Genomic DNA, 22,584 nt, shown 5'->3' on the forward strand with positions numbered 1-22,584 from the left:
CAAACCATCTCAGCCTTGCTTCTCTAACTGGCTCCAAAGTTCTCGACCTGAGCGTCAGTCTGACATTCCTGTTTCTAATTGTTTCTATTCTGGCCACTCCCAATGAAAATTTTAACATCTTCAGCTCTGCCTCCTGTCTTTTTATTTTTGCCACAAATTTAGATGACTAAATAATACTGCAAGAAGCTTCTTTCAGCACAGCTGATAGCTCTACATATTTGATTTGGCAGATTTTTACACCAGATGTCCTTCCTGACGCAACCCCAAAGGTGTTTGACTTTCCTCCTGGTCTCAAACAGGGCACCTTTCATATGTTAGGGAAATGTGTAAAGCACTATACTATGGAGCCAGCATAACTGATGTAACAGGCAAGAATAAAGTTCAACAAATAAAAACATGAGGGTCGTGTCCATTTAAGCAAAGTTTATTGAAAATACAGGACTGCTGAATGGTTCCAAGTAACCTCTTCACCTTAAATTAACTGACCACAAAACCACATGAATATTGTTATTACACAACATTTTCAGTGACTTATTTCACCCGTACCAACTGTAAAAATGTGTACTTTCTCAATTGAACAGTTTTTAGTTAAATATAAGATTTAAATGATTTGCAAAAATGAATTAAATTATGTCTATATTTATATGTAATGCGACCTCGCAAATTTTTTTGAAGCAGGGTGCTATGCAGTAACTGTGCACATTTGTGGCTGTGTTAAAATACACAGATTAGGGGCAACAGTAGATTGTGGGAGCTGCCGAGTATGCCGTGGAGATGGGTCAAAGGGAGTTGATGAAGCAGATGGCAGCGAGGTGACCCTGCAGGCTGCCTGTCTGTTCCTCTGTTACTTCATGTAAATCTCAGGTCTGTATGTGTCATCGCAGGTAGCCTGATGGCACTACCAATGTGTTTACACACCTGGACAGACCTGAGGTTGGTGTACTGCGTGGCAAAAACGCATCCTTCCATTGGGATTTTGCTCTGTGCATGCTGCTTGTAATGTGCCAGGACTGTGTTAATCCTGTCCCTCAGGTGTATATCCACCTGCACTGGCCCTCCCCTGCAGTTGACTGGGTTAGCCTTGTCCTTCTGCTCTAACAGAATAACAGAATGGATACCAGACCACTAGGGTTTCCCTCTGAATCACCCACAGAGATCGCCACTGATTAGAAGCTAATCCTCTGTCACTGCCTACCAGGAGAAGCTGCCGGATATTTTGATGGTCAGTATCTGTCTTGGCTGACAATGTTTCATCTCTCTCTCTTTGTGTTGTCACATGTCTCCCTTGTTGAATCCCTCCTCTGCCTATCTGCATAAGCTCCACACAGGTGTATTTTGTACATTTTGCTCTGTCATTTAATAAAAATGGCTCCTTTATCACAGGTCACCCACTGGGTTTTGTTATCTGAGGCTAGCAGGAAGGTGTATGTAGCATTTGAGGTACATAGGCAGTTGTGTGTGCATGTGCGTGTGTTTCTGTGTGTTAATTAGTGCGTGCTTAGGTTGCATACTGGCAGACGTACGCGCTGACTTGCAATATTGAATACATAAACACTGTCTGTGAGCCGCGCCCTAATAGAAGAACAGTACAGTGTACTCTTACCCATTGGGAAACGTTAAAGTTCACACTGATATCATCCAAGATACACTGCACAGGCACACAGGTCCTATACATGCTGCCGGGGAAAGGCAGAGGTACAGGCACAAGCTGAGTTGAGTGCAGAGGAGCTAAGAAAAGAACTGACAAGGCTTTCTGAAAGGGTAAAAAGAGTGGGGGTGGGGGCCAATTGTGGGACAGTGACAAATGGATGAAAAGATGACAGTGGGGGAAGAAAGGGCCACGCTCCTTAGTGAGGTGGAATAAAGGAAAATAACGGCGTGCTACAGCGACAGAGGTTAAGAGCGCAGAAGATCAGACAGAGATGAAAAGAGCAGGAATGTGAGCTGAGAGGGGGGCACAAAGCAGACTATGCTAAGCGACACCCACATAGATTTCTGGTGTGTTGATACTTCATCAGCAGTACTGCATGACTGAAACCAGCATCTTGGCAGTCTCTTCATCAAGTGTGTCTTCTTTCTACCCTCTTTATTTTCGCCATCTCCTACTTTTACCTCTTCCGCTCAATTCTCCTCGATCTTGGTGTTTTCATTATTTGTTTTTCTTTATCTTTGTCCCTTTCTACTTCATACCCGATCAAGGTTTCAACAACAGTTCAGCAGAAACGTATTAAGTAAGCACAGGCATGCACACGCACTTTTTATGTGCCCTCCATTTTACTCATACTCATTTAAACTTTTCACATCACAGAAGCACTTGCATAACTCTATACTAACTTTTTCTTGCCAGTAGTAGCTGCCTGTCCTCTTTACGAGTAAGTTCAAATAAACATGAGTGCGTTGAAGGGCACACTTGCATGGGTTTTACAGAAGGATGGATAAAGTTTGCACACAAACAAAATTCCCTCCTCCTGTATTCGATATAGTCATTTTATTAGGCTTTACCTAGTTGCCTTTGTTGTATAACTCAATGTTTCATTTAAAGATTATCAAAATGGATTGAGCTCTGCCTTGTTAGTCTTTGCTTCAAGTCCAAGTTAGTTTGACACAGAGCATCTGTGTAGCGCTGAAACAGTCATATCTCAAACTGTAACACAGCAGAGTTCGGCACACCATATGTGTCACACATCCCTAAGGAACGCGAGGAAAGTGGATTGGGCAGGCTGCACACGTGTGTGTGTGTGGTGGTATTTTATTTTTGTGCTCATGCAAGTGAGAGGTGGGAAAGAGTGACTACATTTGTTGCACTAGTTTTGCCCATACACTACCTGCTTTATCAGTGTAATTACTTCTGCTTAATTTAATTAGATCTACAAACGAAGTAAGTGTTGTCAGTTCAACAGTGAAGCAAGTCCCGTTTAAAATATTTATTTCTGTGTGGTTCAAGAATTTGCGGATGAATTATGTTTTTCTGTATCTGAGAACTTAATTTATAAACACAAGAATTTTATAGAGTGTTCTCATTTTTTTTCCTGCTCTGTCACACACAAGGGAGACGATTAAACATTGTGGTTACCTCTGACTCTCTTCTCCCCTCACCTTAGCATCTTCACTTTCTGTTCGTTCTGCAAACAATACACCAATAAAAATCCTCCTTGTTCATTTCAAGTACTCTTCATATTCCCTGAATGCTTAACTGTATCTCTTAGTGTGAAACACATTATTCAATCAGCCTCCATAAATCCTGTGCTGGGAGAATGAAAAGACAGTCTTAATTAGGGTGCTTTTTAAATAGTAAATAAAGTTTGAGGCAAAACAATATGATATTGTGTGGAGGTGGTGCTTTAGTTAAGGGATGTTAAGTAAAAAAAACCTGAAGTGTGTGAGTAGCTCCTCCTGCACGTGAGCATACATGTGTAACCCACTACGCATAAACACCTGCTGAGAGAGCAGACAGGAGGTGAAACTAGGAATCAGCAATGCATTTTTTTAAACAATGCTGTACCTAATAGGTAATAAATCGCTGAATGTAGTTTCTAATGGCTCGTATATTCTTCAAACAAGCAGGGAACTGACAGGCGGGCACTTTTAATTTCCTCTTTCTTCTTATTTAACAAAGATATGGGTTATTGAGGCCTCGCAGCTGGAGCCCTGCTTCGAACAGCTTGGTCACTGCCATGTTGCATCATCACATTGTCTCGCTTAGAGAGCTGCTTAGTCAGAAAAACTCGACTTCCTACTTGGCCACAAGAGGCCAATTGTTTTCACTTTTTGCGATGATAGCCATTTGACTGTGCCAGTGACAATGATGTAGGAACCTGTCTGGCCTTATTTGCTGGACAGAATGCGCACTCCTGTTGCTTTGATGTTGAAGTATTTCAGCTTTGCCAGAGGCAGGGCTTTTAGAGAGCATAACACTGGTGCACAGCGGGGGAGCATGAAGTGGTTTTGGATGCTTTTATTAGCTTCCTCTGGATGACACAGACAAGCTCCCCATACAGCTTCTCTCATGTGGGAAATGGTCAGATCGGGAAGTGAATTCTGTATACTCTGAGGTGACTTTATAAGAGAATCATACACACTGGTTATTGCACAATTAGGAATGAAATGAAACTGGCTCTAAGGTGACCACGCTGCAGAGGAAGGTCAATGGTAATATATAGTGATCTCCTGCAGTACCATATAGGAGTCTGCCAGCTGTAGCGGAGAACTGAGACTTCTCTAGTGAAGCTTAGCAGTGTTGGGAGACTCACAGGGACTTCGTATTTTTCAAGTCTCTTTCCTTCTTTTTTTTTTTTTTTTGCTTTTCTTTTTCAGCGTGACTGCCTTTGTTGGTTAAAACAAAAACCTTTGGGAGCTAATTTTGTTAAACCAAGGGTTTGCAACGTAACGTGCACGAGAGCGCGTCCATGCACGGACACGCTCTAACAAAGTCTTTTCGTGTTCGTGAATGTCCCTGTAAAGCATATGGCAGTCATTTGTACATTGATTTCTTCTCATTTTCACCTTTGCTACTATTGTGCCAACAGCACATTTTTTCTTACAAATGGGACAGAACAGAAAAAGCCCAGTGATCCAAGAATCTCAGCTCCATCTGTAATTCGTTAATTTGCTGTTTGCCTACAGTCAGTCACCCAGAATAATCCATCTGGAAAGTCCAGTGAGCTTTTCTACCACCATGACCAAATGGGATTGTGGATGACTGATCACAAAGCTTACATCCACAAAGTCCTGTGCTACATTAATATATTTCATGTAGGCCACCACACACTGACACACAAAGGTTGATTCAGTCCTCTTCAGTAGAGCTTAATACTTGTTTGCAGGTATGCAGTCTGACTATCTAGTGTTAAAGGAACTAAAACACAAATCCAGCAATGTTTTTAATTACTTTGCATATTAAACACTACATTATACATTTTCACACAGTTAGTCATTTTTGTAATTCGCACGTTACAAGTTGTAAAGTATACACAAACTAAATGGACCACAATGCTAGTGTCGTGTTGTTAAAAAGTTTTATTACAGATGCTTTGTGTCTACTCCGAAAATTAATTCCGCCTGATTTGCTACTGAGAACAGACAACCTTTCTGCCCTGGGACATCAATGTTTTATAGTGACTCATCGATTTCAGAGAGTAAAACTTGCACAGGCATACCGGGCAAGCCATTCAGGTCCCCTAAAGACACAAATTCACCCTGGAGACACTTGCTCTGCTCATACACAAACAGGCCATTTAACGTTTTATGTAAACTTAAAAGAAGTTCCTCTCAGAGTGTGATTCTGTGGGGCAGCTGTGGCTCTAAAGGTGAAGAGAGATGAGCAGTAGCTTTAGGATTGATAGTGTGGTCTCAAATTTCTCCTTCTTACACGTTTAAGGGTCTTTTAGTGAAAAGAAAAACATTTGTTCTCATTCGTTGGACGTGGCCATCCTGCTTTTTTGTGAAAGTTGACCTGAAAATTTTTCTTCTTAACAAAATTACGTTTCATTAAGTGTTCCTCATTCAAATGCAGTATGTCTGTCCACTATACAAGGATAAAAAAAACATTTTACATGACATATAACTTGTCACATTATATCACATGTATTACTGAAGGAATAGTATGGCTTATTAGATTTAAGTGTGTAGCATATAATTCATTTGCATGTGTGATACTTCATTGTTTTGTGAATGTGCCAAATCAAAAGAATCCTGCAAGCGCCACATGGTGATTTTGGGCTTCTACACTTAACAATCTGCAACCACCACAAAGCATTATAGTACAAATCTGACCAAAAGTTTGCCCATTTGTTCTTGGACCAGGAGTTATTTTTCATTTGGATTATTTTTCAAGTGGATTTTGAAGTAGCAGATGTGCATACTTAGGTTGAAATCCAAGCTTATTGTAACCTTGAAATTAACCAAAAAAAAATCATTTTTTTATATAACAAATACATAAATCATCTGAATCTTCCGTCATGATGCCCACACAATCTGTCATTGCATTAACAACCCATCACTTAATGTATTTGCATGTTTAATTACCTTTTATAGCTTTGATTGCTTGATTTCATACGTTTCCTTTTTATTGGCAAACAGAGACTCTTTCCTTTGTTTGCTCCCTCTCTTCCATATTTCCATAAATGGTGTCCCCCCTCCCAACCCATGAATTGATGTATTTCCCATGAAGGAATGGTAATTAAGATAATGAGATTTTCAGAACCAAGTGTAGCATGCCAAAATGAAGCAGGAGGGGGGGCACGTTTCATATCTTCTTTTTATTTTAGCTTTCTAAATTTTCCCTCTTTTGTCTTACCAGCATTACCTCTCTGTCTATAGTCCTTACCACATCTGCTTTCCCTTTTGTCTCCCATACACAGCTCGTCCTCATTTGTTTGCCCAGTGTATAATTAGCTATAGGATCACCCATTGTGTAATTATGTATAGCAGTTTGATATGTAATTAAAACTGTATCAGTATCCAGTGTAATTTGTGCTGTGTGATTACCTATTAACAGTGCAAACAGTCGTGCCTAAAAGCCCGTGACCGCCCCTCTCACAGATGTCAATGTGCTTTTCTGTCAGTATTTATGTATCAGCAGGTGTTATAGGCGAGCCAAAAATAAATACGAAATCAGAACAAAATAGAGCTGATGTTTACATTTTGGTCTGTGTATCGTCACATGAGTAGTTCTTTCAGTAACTGCCGAACATGTTAACACAAAGCTTTACTTCAGTACTTCAGTCTTGCCCAACAATTTAGTCAAAGCAGCAACATTATGTCGCTCCCAAAAACAGAAAAGGCTTTTCAAACAGCTTGCTGGAAACCTCATCATAAGACGAAAAAAAGAAGTCAAGTGTGCACACTCTAAGGAAACATCTTAATGAATACACATCACTGCAGCTTTACAAATTCACAGCAAAATAATTGGGAATTCCAGAAAAGCTGCTGGTACTTGGAGGTATTATGTTGATTTTTTTTTTCATCTGATTTAGAAAATGAGGAATTCTCTTTAGTTCATTTGATTGTACAAAATATGCTTGATTTGACTCTGCATCTGTGTGCAGAGTTGTTTAATATGTTCAAACATTGTGTTTTTATGTCCGACTTAACTGCAAAATGTAATACATGAATAAATACAATTAGATCACTACACATGGAGATTTACAATATAGACCAATCAGCCACAATATTAAAACAACATACCTATCAGTGAGGATGTCCTGTGGGACACAATCCATTTTAGCCCGGAGATGCTTAATCAAGTTGGCATCTCGAGGCTTTTGAGGTCAGGTCATCATCTTGGGCTCCTTGTCATGTTCCTTGCACAATTCCTAAGCAATTTCTTTTACTGTGGGCATGGTGTTTTGCCGTTTGAGTCCATTGCACTCAGAATATAACACTGTCCTTAAGTGTGCTTCGTCTGCGATGGCATATACTTAAGTGGTACATGTCAGAAAAATCTCCACATCAATATCAAGACCGAAGGTTTCCCAAAGAACATGGAGTTGCAATGAGGAGAACAATGTTATCAGTTTCACCTGTCAGTTTTAATGTTGTGGCCGATCATGTATATCAAACCTTTTTATTCCAGATAGCCACATTTTTATCATTAGCATCAGGAATAATATAAACCCAGTAGAGCTCTGCACTCATCTCACTACAGAAAAAGAAATGTTAGAGTCTGGGATGATATCAAACATGTCATGCTTGCTAGCAGAGAAACGTGGGTTATAAAGCGCTTGATATGCCACTGTTTTTTTCTCATGATGTAATGGCACAGCAACAACTAAATGTGTCAGAGTTGTGACTGATTACCAACCACACAGAACTTTCATTTGTCATAATTAGGATGGAAAGAATGTGTCCAAGACTTGAGAGTGTCCTTTTTCTACAAATATGGAAAAGAAATTGAAAAAACTTATAAAAGACTTGCATAAGATGTGGCCTTCTTCATATAGTAAATCATATAACGCTTATATGATTTACTCATGAAAGTGGCCACTTTCTCATTACTTTCATACCTTGTTTTAGTAAGTATCCAAAACATACAAGTTTCTTTTATATAATTTTTCAAGGGATCTTATATCTGTTTTCACTCTTGTATGCTTTTCATATAAGTTTCACACAAGACAGATACAAACTTTATAAGATTTATATATATCTTTCCATATGGGTATAAAGGGGAGCACAAACACACCTGCTAAAGAATTGTTATATGTAAGTTTAAAAGTGGCTGGTCACAGATTAGCATTTGCTGTGGCCTCAATGCAAGAATTTTCTGCACATTCCAAGTAAATTACATTTAACATAAGGTGTGACTCAATACATAATTTATGATTTGACTCACACTACATGCATTAAATAAAGCAGAATGGTGGCTTGGCATATTGTGTAAAATGGTAGAGTCCAAGTATCTCACCTCCAGGATTCACAAAAGGTGGAAACTCCAGGTTTAGGAATGTGACCATATTGAATTACAGTAAACTAGCAAGTCTTAAACACTGAAAAATATATTGTTATCTAATCCTAAATAGTAACGCATACTGTGGAGATTTGTGAACTTCCTAACCTGTGTTCCTTCTCTCCCTGAGCCTGGTTCTGCTGGAGGTTTCTACCTGTTAAAAGGGAGTTTTTCCTTCCCGCTGTCACCAAAGTGCTGCTCATAGGGGTCATATGATTGTTGGGTTTTCTCTGTATGTATTATTGTAGGCTTTACCTTACCTTGAGGCACTGAGGTGATATATAAATAAAATTGAATTGACTTGAACTTTACAAAAAGGATAGTTGTAGCATAGAAGAATGCATAAGAAGGTAAATGTGTATTGTCTGGAGGAGTAAGCTTCAAAGTAACCATAACTATAATGAAAAATTCCCTTCATTGTGCAATTGCCAATGACTTTTAAAGTTGTGAATTTAAACATTTTTTTAACCCAGTACAAAACATCAAACTGTGTTTACTGGGCATCTCTCAGCATAATGACAATGGACATTTATATTTATAGGCATTTCTTTATGAAAAAGCCGCTATAACGTGGAGCCAAGCTGTGAAGAACTCCAGTGTTGAATACAGCCTTTTCTATTTTATGTTCTTAAGAAAAATTGGTCATTCCTGCATTTTCCTTACAGATCTAGTCTTTTGAAACTAACAAGCTACACTGCTATGCCTGTGTGAAGTTGCGTATCAGAGTTTGTGATGCAGCTATTGATGCTAACTGGACTTTTTGACATTTGTGTTTACTTACTTTGCAGTGGATCTTAGGCAGGTTAGCACATAGCTGCTTTAGTAGAGGTCAAAGAGTAGCCGTTTACCTGTCAAATTAAATATTCATTTTAAGTCACACCAATGAACACATAATTCTGTGGAGGTGCTTAAGGTACCTATATAGCCCTTCTTGAGTTCCAGGGTTGTATTGAGGCACAAACATATATAGCTGAAAGATTGTAGTTTCTTCCTTTTAATAATATCTGGGCAGTTGATCAACCAACTGTCAGTTTATCCTGAACAATTTAATCATTGGATTGTGGTTTTTCTGATATCTATCAATCATGCATACAGATTAAATTGTGAAATGCTCTAGGCTACGTAGTCATTCCATTATGATTAGTTAAACCATATAAATGAAGCCCAAGGTCGATAGGCACTTAAAAACAATGTGGCCACAAAAAAGCAAAGAGTGAAGAAGAATGTGTATATAATATATATATATATTATATAATGTTCTTCCTCCCCCCCCTTTGTTTTTGCACAAGTCAAAATGGGATGGGCATGTATTTAATAGAAGTATATAATAAACAGATGATAAATCTCTGTAATGGCATGGCATACAACTAAATTTAAAAAAAGCTCATTCAGAAGTACCAAAAAGTGGATTCTGTTCATCTGGACGTAGCGTTTATAGTGTTTTTCCCACTGAAAACTACAGAAGTAGATCATTAAAAAGGTGTTTGTCTGTATTTCTGCTTTATCCAAAAATAAATAGTCCCTTTTTTTTCCTTTTCAGCTCCTTTGACGGACAAGCCGCCAAAGATCCTGTTCCCCTCGGAAAACAAGATTAGCAATATGGAGCTTCAGCTAGGTAAGACCTTTGTGGGATTTCTTTCCTCTGCACTCAGTGTTATCTGTGTCATTTTTAAATGAAAGCAAATGGATAACTGTACCAATCCTGCCCAGCACACCTACAGGCACTGATCGCAGATTGATGATGGTTCTTTTACTTGCTGAGAAAACAGCAAAACAGGAAAAAAAAAAACTGTAAAAGTGTTTGCCATATATGCTAATAGTCGCCACTAATGTCCCTTAGGCTGTTTTGTCAACAATGGAGAGCCCATATGCTGCCAGAGATCCATACACAGGCTTGCCGCATGGAGACACAGCCACTTTCTGTTGCAGTTGTTTGTCTTCTTTGACGTGGGGTCACGATGGACCAAGCGTGTGCGCGTATGTGCATGAGCGAGTATGGTTTGGTTTCTTGTTTGTTTGTTTTTTTCTGCAGCAGCATATTGCTTGATTTCTGGGCACAGTCCGTTGTCCACATGGTGCTTGCCGCTCTATGAATGGCCAATGTGTCTGTCATGCTGAAGCCGGTCAGACAAGAGATTGGAAGAGTATTTGACAGAAAGACAGGGTGAGGACAAAGACAAAGAGTTGCAATGATTCATTGAGTGCTTGCCTTTTGTCTTCCATCTGATGCTACTGGAATGCAGGTAGTTAATTTAAAATGCCTCCACGGTTGGCTGATCAAGAGTGAAAAATTGCTGCTGTTGATAAACTGACAGGCACAGCCTCACATGTCAGCCTACTCACACCCATGCATGAACAGGTTGCACAATGTTGGCCCTTCAGCTATTTGTCTCATTTGTCTCTATCTTGATTCCAGTGAGATTGTGAGGAAAGACTTCACCCTCAAAAGTGACTCACTCATATTTATAGCCTCACGTCAGTTCCTTCTCGCATTTGCTGTGTGAGTACTGTACAGTAAGTGTGTGTGTGTGTGTGTGTGTGTGTGTGTGTGTGTGTGTGTGTGTGTGTGTGTGTGTGTGTGTGTGTGTGTGGGTGTGTGAGAGAGAGAGACTTTGAAAGAAAATTCTTTAAAAGAAGAATAGTGTAAATTATTGGATAACAGATTGAAATATCATGATTTTAAGCTCTGCTATGCCTTAAGCTAGAAAAGATCTGGTCCTTACTCCTATTTAATGATTCATCTCTTTGTTAATTCTTCTATGGCTGGTAAATAAAATGCACCCATACCTCTTGTCTGAAATGCAGTGCAACTTTAATGTCAGAGTCACACTGGAGAAAACGGTGGTTGGAGGCAGTAGTGTGACCAAACTTAGTTCAATGAACTTGAGATTTTGTTCCTTTTGTAATTGTTGCTTTGAAGACCAGGGTCACTGTAGTCTGCAACCACTAACAGTCAGTTACTGCCTTTTAGAGCAACTTTGTTTATGGGAAGCACTTCGAGGCAACCTGTGTTGTGATTCTGCGCTATGTAAATAAAATTGAATTGAATTGAAATACTAAAAAGCCAATATGATGAAGACGGTCTGCTTTCAGTTTGCGAATGAATGGGCTCAAGTTAGTAATTGACCCCATTCAATTGTTAGTAATTACATACAATCTGCTTGCAATGATATTGCAATTAACTGTGATAAATTGTCAAATATTGCAAATCTGTTGCTATCCCTGATATTCAGGACTGTTGCCCCACAGCAAGAAGGTCCTGAGTTCTCTAATGTCTGCACGGGTTCTCTCCAGGTTCTCCTGGTCCAAACACATGCAAGTATTTGGGTTAGCTTCATTGGTCATTCGAATTTGGCTCTAGGTGTAAGTGTAAACGTAAAACATCTCTGTGTAAACCCTGCAACAGTTTGGCCACCTGTCCAGAGTGTACCCTATGGCCCCCGGGTGACCCCTGAATTGGATAATTGGAAGAAATGGATGGACTTTTAGAGCACAGCCAGAATCTCATGAACTTGAAATAACAATTCAGAATTTCCTCCGCAAAGAGTGCAGTAATATAATTTAACTGCAAAGTAACAAAGGCACTCTGAAAGCTTGCTTTTATCTAGTTATTATAACTAGGCAAAAGCAAGGTTGTTCAACTAGTTATAAACTAACTTTAATTTATCTAGATGCACAAAATAAGGGGAAATTACTTTAATAATATGGTAACCAAAGGTTTGGTACATCTACAAATAAATGAAATAGTAAATAGGGAACACTGTGAGATATCTAAGCAAGACAGAGAAAAAAAACAATTAAGTCTAGTGTCTTGCGGTAAGACCTCACAGACTCCCAGAGGAGAATCTAAAACAGAGAGACATTGATGTAAATATTTTACAGTGGCTCCATTTTGTGTGCAGAATAGTTGTCTCTCCCTCTAGACGAGAGTTTCTCTTTTATTTAGTTTTATTTATTTATTCTCTTCTTCCTTAATATTTGTTGAGCCATGCCCTAAGCAGCTTTATGGGGCATTGTGGCAGATTTATGATAGCTAGAACGTGCACAGAAAGAGGCCGGTCTCTTATGGCAAGCGCGAAATAGAGAGGGAGAGGAAAAAAGACACAGGAGCCAGTGGAGGCCGGTGGATGGGCAGTAAAACCGGAGCTGTAAGCAGAGAGATAAATCTGCAACACTGCCGGGAAACACAGGCCAACTTTATCTCCTCTGCTGTTGCAACCAGTGCAGATCTTAGACATCCTACATCCCAGCTAGCTTTACGCAGCGCACACGCACACACTGGCAGGCATAAATAAAAGACATATGTTACATAAACTCTCACGGAAGACCTGCAGCAGAGATGTTCTGGAAAGTCTAAGAAGATGAATGTGAGAAACTCAGGCCTCAGAATCGTGATAGGCAAGCGGGGACTCAGAGACAAGACAGGATGGTTGAGAGGGAATACACACACGGGATTAGAAACTGTTTTCGTTCAAAGGGGGGTTTTGTCAGATCTTCTCTCTTCAGGTTCCCTCTTCCTGGATGTTTCTGCCACTACATCCCTTTCTGCTGATGGACCGAAATCCCACAGCTACAGATTCTGTCACTCAGGACTACATACATTAAGCCCCAATTCTACCACCAAATAGCTGTGTGTGTATGTGTGTGTGCGTGCGTGTGTGTGTGTGTGTGTGTGTGTGTGTGTGTGTGTGTGTGTGTGTGTGTGTGTGTACGTGTGTGTGTGTGTGTGTGTGTGCGTGCGTGCATGCGTGTGTGTGTGTGTGTGTGTGTGTGTGTGTGTGTGTGTGTGTGTGTGTGTGTGTGTGTGTGTGTGTTGCTCTCTTCACAAATCTCTTCTTTAGGGCATCAGGAATCCTCAGGGATATGTGACTGTGCGTCTGCTGAAAGCCGGCCTGCACTGCATCAGAAACATTACTTTTGGACATCTTGACATTTTCAGTCTGTGTATAATGTTGGATTTTTACCATTAGCCACTCAGCTATTCTTTTGCCAGATTTACTACTGTCCCCCAGTGGTGAGTTGGTGAAGTCCACTCCTATTTCTTCCAGAATTAGGAGGATGATTCATTATATTAATGGGTTTAAATCTGTGTGTAGGTGCTGGGGTTGGTGAGAGGGAAATGCACAAAATACATATACTCACAGTACAGTAATATGACACATTACACATAGCCTAGCAGAAACACACACACACAGACTCACATGCAGGATTGGTGTTGACTCCCTTGGAATGATTTGTCATGGAGTTCAGAGGGTGTGGGTTAAAGATTCAGCTCATGCTTACACAGCACTTCAGTGAGAGCATTTTTCTGTCTCCCCAGCTCTCCCTCTTCATCGCAACACATACAAACATGCACTTGCAAATATTCAAACAACCCGGCACTACTTGAGGTGGATAGGTCACACACACGCTTGCAGCGCAGACCTCTGCAACCGTGGGATAATTGTAACTGATAGAGGATTTTACTATCCCCCAAAGCCAGCAGATGGGTGCACTCGTGTGGAAAGAAATTAGAATCCATTATTTCGGAGAGCAGGAACCAACAGCAGAGGATGGGCAGCAATAGGGAGAAGGCTCTTATACCTACTTCATTTAAACAGAGACGAGTCTACACACATGCACGCACATCCATGCACCTGTACATGTGCACACATCTTCTCACACTGTACACCCTCAGGGGTGTTTAGAGCTGTAATAGACTGACACTCAAAACGCTGACGTTCCCAATTTAGCAAGTAATTCAGCAATGCAATTTTGAAAAGCTCAAAGGAAAAAGCCAGCGTGGATGTTCAGCTTCTTTCATGACCTTTTGGAAACAGCTGGTTATGTTTAGTTTGAATGCACTGACTGAAAGAGATACATCATGTTTTGTTATTGTGAGCCGAGAAAGAACTGAGGGTAAATATTAATCTTGAAAACCCACGTTAGCTCGTGTACTGCTGTTGACGTGGCCATAAAACACATGATCAGGCATTCAGCTAGCCTGCATTTGTAATACTGAACTGTGATTATACAGGTTACCCTTCCAGATTCCACTAGTTCAACAAACAGCACCACTATTCATACATTTCATAGCTGCTTACCCAATTTAGGGTCATGGAGGGCTGGAGCGCATCCAAGCTGTCATGTGGCAAAGAGGTGGGTATGGTTTGCAGGTCCTGCATTTTAATTTATGTACCAAAAACCAAAGCACACCTGTCCACTTTAGCCCAGAGGGTGCAGTGTCTGCAAGTTTTTCCAATAATGTAAAATTTTGGTCAGGCCACAAGACAATTATCTTCAGTTTAGTCCATCTTTTAATGAGGTGAGCCCTAGCAGAAATAAAGTTGTGTTTTCTGGATCTCTCAAGCTTAAATGATTTGCTCATCATTCCATGTACACATTTTACACAGTATCCTTAATCTTTGGGAAGCAGGGTTGTAAAGCAAACAATGAAGTCATCAGAAATGTGACCAATTTCCAAAGGCAGTATATACTGCCAAAACCCCCCAAAGAAAATCACATATTGGGTCTTGATAGATTAAATATTCATGTTGAGATACACATTAGAGCAAAGGTATATAACAATGGATAGAGGGAAACAAAATTTATCAAACCTTTTAGGGCTAGATTGAACGCTAAAATGATGTTCCGAAAAAATGTTAGTTTTTTTCTTTAATGTCTTTATATATAAAACATGACATATAGCATTGTTTTCCTCCGAGTTCATGCCTTATTTCATCCATGTTCTTGCTCACCTCTCCCTTCCATCTATGTCTATTTCTACATCTTTTCATCCATTACATCTCTTCTGTTCTCACGGCGTCACCTGTTGACCGCTGCTTGCTTGGAGATTTGAGGATTGTACAGAACTCCAGATTAGTGAGGACATTCTTAAGCTTCGACACCTAGCCTTGACAACAAACATGCCGCTTTTCCTCGGAGAGGGTGAAATTGAAGTTGACATTGCTCTGGAGAGTTACTGGAGGTCAAAGGAGATTCACTTCATTAAATTACTTTCTGTCTCTGTCTGCTTCTTTTTTTGTCCGTGTCTTACAAACACACACATACACACACTTTAATTTCCGGACTTAAATGATACATCTTTGACAGTTTCCTCGCTCCCTTTTGCCTCTGTTCGTGCCACCTTTCTGATTTTCAGCTCCAGCATTCACGATCACCCAACATGTTGTTATGTGTTTCAATTGCATCGCTATAATAATGCAAAGAAGTATTGAAATCGTTTAACTAATTAAAAGTAAAAAACTGAATTAAATTCTTTAATTCTATTTTTTAAGTGTAAAATATTGTTATTAAAATACATTTACATTAAGAGTAGTCTTTATAATGAACCATTTCAGAATGATGTATGTTTTATTATAATTCCTGTACCATTTGTGGGTAGATTACTTTAACTTTTTCACCTGATGAAGTAATAATTTTTTGTATTTCCCTAGAGATCAATAAAGTTGTGTCCTAATCTCATCTTATTTAGAGAAAATAACATTACATTTGGTAAAAACTGCATTTATTGTATCTAGAGTAACTTTAGTTATCAAATAAATGTAGTGAAGAAAAAAAGGGGGTTGCAATCCTCCTGAAATGATGTGTGAGTAGACATACAGTAGCAGCAGAAAATCAAATGCTCGTGTAAATAGCATATCAAAACTCTTAAGTGCAGCTTTTGAGTAAAGAAAAGGACTATGCAGCACTTTATAAAGATGTCCATTTGGTTATGTTAATGTTTTGTGATAAATGACGTATTTATATTACAGCACAGAGATAAAAATCACACACTGAGAACCCTTAAAGGTCACCCCGCAGATATGTCATTATATTTGGTTGTAGCCCCACAGTGACCCAGTGTTAAGTAACCCATGGTGACCGGTATGGTAAGTAGTGTGTCAGCGAAACAAAGCTGAATGTTTAAGTGTGTGAACGGTCGTCATTAATCACCAAGTCTGGGGCACAGAGCAGGGGACTGCAGTATGATAAATGAACTAACCGCTTCTCTCATGCCTAACCGTAAAGGGAGAGGGAGGGAGGAAAGCAGACAAACGCGAAACTGTACAGAGACGTAGCACAACACAACACCCTACTGTGCATCATACACAGGGGTTTGTTTGCTGCTGACTTTAAATTGCTCACCACGGCTGAAGTGAGGCCAAGAGATGCGAGAAAGGTGTGGACACTCTCTTGATTCATACTCGGCTGCTGAGGTACCAATCTCAGCAGCTAATTCAGCATGCTGAATTGGTGTGAGAAGAGGCTATCTGACCGCCTGCCTATTTAATTCAGTGTCCTCTTAATTTTGTATTCTCTTTCTATGATGGTAGAAGAGCATGAAACAGCTCTTTTAATCAATAGTTTTCTCAGGTCAGGTCCTACCTAGGCTGGCTGCACTGGAGTGTTTCATTATGTAACACCATATATACCCATCCAAAATGTGCAGACTTATCTATATTCTATGAACTCCATGTATTTTCTGAAAGCGTGACTGTATATAGGGGATAGGCATATGAAAGGTGCATGGATGTGTCTCGGCAAGTGTGATTGTCTGTGTGAAAGGGATCCTTCTGCTGTACTGATCTGTGACCTCAGCAGAGCATGGTAACCTTGTGATTCATAAATCACTTTTGTGTGAGCGAACACTGCCCCTCAGGTTCTCAGTCAGATCTCTACCTTGTTTGTCACAATCGGTTTCAAAACACCAGCATGATGATGGTTAAAACACTCACCTCAAGGCTTCAAGTCCAACTGTTATATATAGCTTACGAGACAAAATAAAAGCAAATACAAATATGACCTAGAGTCCATCTGTTATGCATTACTCAAAATATACGATATAGTAATGGTTGTGTGAACCTTAATAATAAGGCAAAATATGGCTGTGAAAAGAGTTTTGGCTCGATCGCTTAGGTGTGTTTGTCTGTGTTACCTTCTGGAGCAGAACACACAAACTAGCGTGTTATTTTCTGTTACTTTCACCATGTGCTTTCACGTCAGCTGACAGGTGACCCTCTGTTGTGGTCTTGTAAAGCGCTACTTAGAAGACGTGAGGCATTGTGACTTGACGCTTCAGTCAGCTTTACTTTCAACTCGGGGTGCCACGTCCACCGGGCCTAGCCCTGACAAGAGCCACAGATTGCCTTCACTGCCTGCTGTGAGCTCAACTTTCTGCTTACTGTCAGTGTGCGTATTCACTCAGGCAGTCAGTCATGTGTTTGTGTTTGTGCATGTGTGCCTGCTAGGACTAAAGCACAGTCATTATCCAGGCAATCCCAAGCACTCGTGCTAAGTTAGTCACGGGTAAGAGTTTCTCCACATTTAAGCCCAAAGATGTCTTTAAAGAGAGACTATTTAGATAATGGTAGCTTTTACCTCATCGGGCTGCTGATGCTCAAGTTCAGTGACAGGTAATCAAAGGAAAGAAGCACCCCACTCATCCCAGCATCACTCTGTATTTGACACAACAAGGGTAGACAGGGTGAGGAGGCAGACATAATGAGACCTGTCTCCTTATTAGAGGGTCTCTTCTTTCAGAAATTGCCCTTTCATCCTCTTCCAGTCACTGCCTCCTCTATTTGGTCAAAGCACCAATGGCAAGGTCAGGGGGCATGATGTAAGAGAGGAACTTGAAATACAGACTACATCAACAAAATGTGACTAAAGAAGCATTAGCCAGAAAGAAACTGATGTAGGCTAACAGGAAAGGATGGAGCAAGGATGAAGTAGTGGAGAAAAAAAAATAATGACAAGGATGGGGAGAGATAGGCGGGGGGCAATGGGGAGGGAGCTGGCACTGGAATGACATGCATGAACAGCAAAGCGAGCAGGGGAAAAGGCGGCTTTGCCATTCACTTTGAAGCTTGCTCCACTTCTGTCTCTGTTATGTAACAGAAAAATGAAGAAAAACAAGTGCCAAAAAACTAGGCAGGGTGTTGAGAGAGGGAGGGAAAAAAAGACGAAGAAGGCAAGACAGAACTTCTAAACTTCAGCGCTCTGATGTTTCCGGCAGGCGAGTGGCTGTATTCGGACAATGGGGTTAGTCACCGTGCTGCACCAAGCCTTGGTGTTGAGTGAGGGGTAAAAGAGTTAGCAGAAAAAGAGGGAGATCAGTCGGTGGTGTGAAGAGAGACAAGAAAGGAGGCTTGAGAAGAGGCAGTCGGACAGAAAACGATAAGGAGGGAGAGGAGAGAAGGAGGAGGAGGTATAAACAGAAAGCAGAGGAGAAGGACCACACTGAGCGTTTCAACCTGAGAGATCTAGCTACAGTAACTCTCTTTCTTCTTCTTCTTCTTTGTTTCTGTGTTACATAAGCAGATCTCTTTGGAGACCATATGAGGCACTTCACGTATGTCTGTTCTCTGTTAACTAAAGAAGACCTCTGGCTGGAGGCCACAACTTCACCTGGCAATCAGGAGCAGTTTTGCACTTTAGCTAACACCTTTTTACCAGCTCCAGTTTTGCTTTTTTATGACAATCAATCTTCATGATGTCACCATCGCCCACGGCAGTGAATGTTGCTATGGAGATCAGTAGATCTGCACTGAACTACTGCCTTAGGGAGAGCGTATGCAGGCTTACATTAGTGCATGCGTTTGTGTGTGCGCGCGTCGTGTGTTTGTGCGTGTGTGCATCTTTCTGTCTGTGCACACACGGTTCATCTTTAATTGCCATCTGCAATCTGTATCCTGAACACAGTCAGTAATTCAAGAGGCCCAGCATGTGGTAAATAGCTGAGACTCATTTACAAGTGTGTTAATGGACTTTCTCTGTCTCTGTCTTTCGGGTGTCCCTTTCTCTTTTTCTCTCCACAGTCACACATGCAGCTCAAAATATATTACAGAGCGTCAGAACGAATGCGTTATAAAAGTGGTTTGCATAATTTTATGAATAAACACATAGTCAGATAATTATCTTCGATTTTTTTCCATTACCATAAACACTGTCAGACTGATTGTAATTGGCTTGTTTTATTCTGTAAAATTGGCATTAACGGGTGCTAGCCGGTGCTAGTCTGAGGTGGGGGAAAATTAGGGCAGATTACAGTCAGCTAAAATTTACTGAGGCTATTCTTGCTGCTGTTCAGGGAAGTGTCTAATATGAAATTGAAGTTTGTAAATTTTAAATAAAAAAACTGACAAATCTTTTTTTAACTGTAATTTATCCATTCATGGGATGAGACCGAGCCTCATTTCCTTTAACTATTTTAGCCTGCTCTTGCCTTCTTTTCTGCACTTTCCTCCTCCCTGATTCTCTTCTTCCTGCCTTAACTGCTCCCTTCAACCTCTGAAAAGTGTTATTAGTATTAAACAATGGAAGAATAGGCATGCTAAGTAGTAGCTTTACTTTCCCTAATAACCACCCTCTATGGTAATAATTGCCCCCTTTGAAACAAAAGGAAAAATTCTTCTTGCGTTACTAGGCAGTTAGCATGCAGCTGCAACTGTTTTATGTATTTGTGGGGGTGCCTGTTTACTGTTGCATACTGTATATAGCACATCATTAAAGATATCACACTTTTTTACTCACTCTCTTTTTTGTTGTTAGCATTGTTATCCTCTTCAGTGACAGCTAGCTTGATTTATTAGGCCAAAGAACCGAATGGAACAAAACGAAACAATCATTAGCATGTGTCTTTTGCAGTGTAACGCACTTCTGCACATGAGAAAAGTTGTCGAATTTTGTTATTGTGTTAAGCATATGAAAAAGAAAATTACAACATCGCAGGATGAATGGGACTTAATTTTTTAAACCCCCTTTTTAACAGCTGTAAAGCAGCTAGTGCTAACTTATTGAACAGAACAAGGCCAGTAACTAGCAATTGACTGAAAGCAACTCCTACAAAGATAAAGACAGGTGTCCAGGAGGAAAAACTAGGGACATTGTGTGCTCATTTCCAGGGGCAGTTTTAGGGTTTGTTGGAAACCTTGGCAAAAATTCTTCCAATTAGCATTTAGTATGTTATAAATCTGACAAAACACCAAGAACAACAGTGTACTAGTCTTAGTTGCGTAATAACCAGGCCTGACAATGAACATAATATAAGTTTCCTGACCTGCAATTTTTCATTATTTATTATAGCGTCAAGTTGTTTTATTTTGTTTTGTTTTACTTTAAACTTTTTTAATAGTCAAGACATGTGTTCTTTAATTTCTTATAGAGTTATTCTATCCCATGCTGCCAGCATTAGATCCTATTGTTTATTGTAGAAACAGCTTGTTTTAACACTATAACAGCTTGTTATAGTCCTACTAGATTTTTGTTGTCTGTCTGAACTGTGGATTCTGTTATTTATCCACCTATTTACTGTGTCATTACATAGCTTCAGCTTTTTTTTCTATATAATGTGTGGCTGGCAGTTATTGTAAAGCTAACAACTTTGCACTGCTGGTTTGCTACCTGCTAATAACCTTTTTGACCTCTTCTTACTTAAATTCTTCTCCACTCAGTGGCTTTTCTAATCGCTTGCGCTGCCCTATTAGAGATAACATGACCTTTTATGTGTTGGCAGTTTCCTGTGTGACCTTTAAGAATAAGGCAGACTGAGAACAGATGTGGATCGAGTGGAACGTAATGTGTAGCTAAAGTGGATTCCATCACTGATTCAGCCAAAATAGGCCATTACAACATTTTGTCCTCAACTGTAAAATGAGAAAATTAGTCACCTTTACGTACGTGCAAGTGTAGCCAAGCGTACAAGGACTTCTCTGGCCTCATCTCTTGTTCCCTTTAGTAGAACAGGCCCACCTGATCAGGCCATATTTCCCAAGTAATCTGTCACTTTCACTGTTTTGCGGTGTTCCTCCTCATCACTTTCTTTACCCCTCATTGGTTTTGAACTCCTGTATCTGTTTTCTATCTCTGGTGCCATCACTCTTTAGTTTATCTTTTTCTTTTGTGAGTCCTGTTCTTAAAGGAAATTTGTGAATTGATTTTTCCCCCACACTGAAATCAATAGAATCGACTGTAATCTGAAACAAATGTTTGGAAATGCTCATTATTTGTAACTCATAGTTAGTCCTTTGTTTTTCACCCCTCTTTTTATATAATTTTCTCAAGGAGTGAGTAAATAATATTAAAAGTACTTTGGTAAGAAGCATAGGTTTTTGACTTTTGGCACACATCTTTTTGCGATTATAGTTAATATTCAGCAGCTGGTTAGAAATAGCAGCGAAAAAGCTGAATTTCAATATATATGAGCACTGCATCCACACAGTGCTATCAAATGGTGTCTTTACCTCAATCAGGCTCCCTGTTTCTTTGTGAATGTGGTTGCTCAAGCATGCACTAATGTTATTTCCAGCAGAACAACAGTATTCCCTTTTGGCTTTAACTCTGTTTGGGAAACATATAACTTTTCCATTACTTAAATTCCCCATGCTCTGCAGGTAGCTTGGCTTTTCACCTGTGTGAATGAGCAGCATGCACACGCACTGGTGAACAAACAAAACTGCCGTGCATGATTGCAGAATTGTATTGTAGATTTACATTCACCCTTTTCTATGTGTGGGAGGTCTTTTCTGAAGTTCATCCCACATATATTTTTTACCTGATAGTGAACAATTCAGGCTCTAAATGTATAAGTAAAACCATAATATATTTCCAATCCTACCAGGTAGATTTTTGGACAGTGACAGAATTTACAAAATTTGTGATTTTACCCCTGTACACCACCACCACAGTGGATCTTAAATCAAACAGTAAATGTGTGATTGAGGACTTTGAGCTTTAATTCAAGGGATTTAACAGAAGTACCGGATTAACTGTTGAAGAATTAAAGCCATTTTTCATACCCAGTCCCCCATTTTCAGAGACTGAGAAGTAATTGGAAGTTGACTGAAAAGTAGTTCCTGTTCCCTCATTAGTCCATGACAAATTAAGCTTATTGAAAGATGTGGAGCTGATTCCAACTACTAAACTTCCATTTGGAGCTCTCAATATGAGGTCCAAAGAGATGTCAGTGCAAATGATGAGTGCCATCATTAGGCAAAAAATACATCAATAAAATAGAAATAAATCAATCAAAGAGACTGCAGAAACTGTAGCAGTGACCAAATCTACAATCCAGTACATTTTTTAATGCACTCACCAGCTCAGTAACACCAAAGATACCTGAACAAGCAAAGAAGAAAGCTATATTACAGAATTCCTTCCTT

At 39.9% G+C, this 22,584-nt stretch overlaps 1 protein-coding gene across 4 annotated transcripts in view; it reads left to right on the plus strand.

Annotated features, from left to right (window-relative positions):
* The window catches only part of il1rapl1a (interleukin 1 receptor accessory protein-like 1a), a 187,776-nt gene that overhangs the window by 122,088 nt on the left and 43,104 nt on the right, over positions 1 to 22,584 (plus strand). For all 4 annotated transcript variants that reach the window (XM_026145483.2, XM_026145485.2, XM_026145487.2 and 1 more), the window contains exon 6: positions 9,984 to 10,058. In XM_026145483.2, coding sequence (XP_026001268.1) covers positions 9,984 to 10,058 — 75 coding nt within the window. The remainder of the gene's footprint in view (positions 1 to 9,983; positions 10,059 to 22,584) is intronic.

This window comes from Astatotilapia calliptera, chromosome 16 (assembly GCF_964374335.1).
Source record: "Astatotilapia calliptera chromosome 16, fAstCal68.1, whole genome shotgun sequence".
NCBI lineage: Eukaryota > Metazoa > Chordata > Actinopteri > Cichliformes > Cichlidae > Astatotilapia > Astatotilapia calliptera.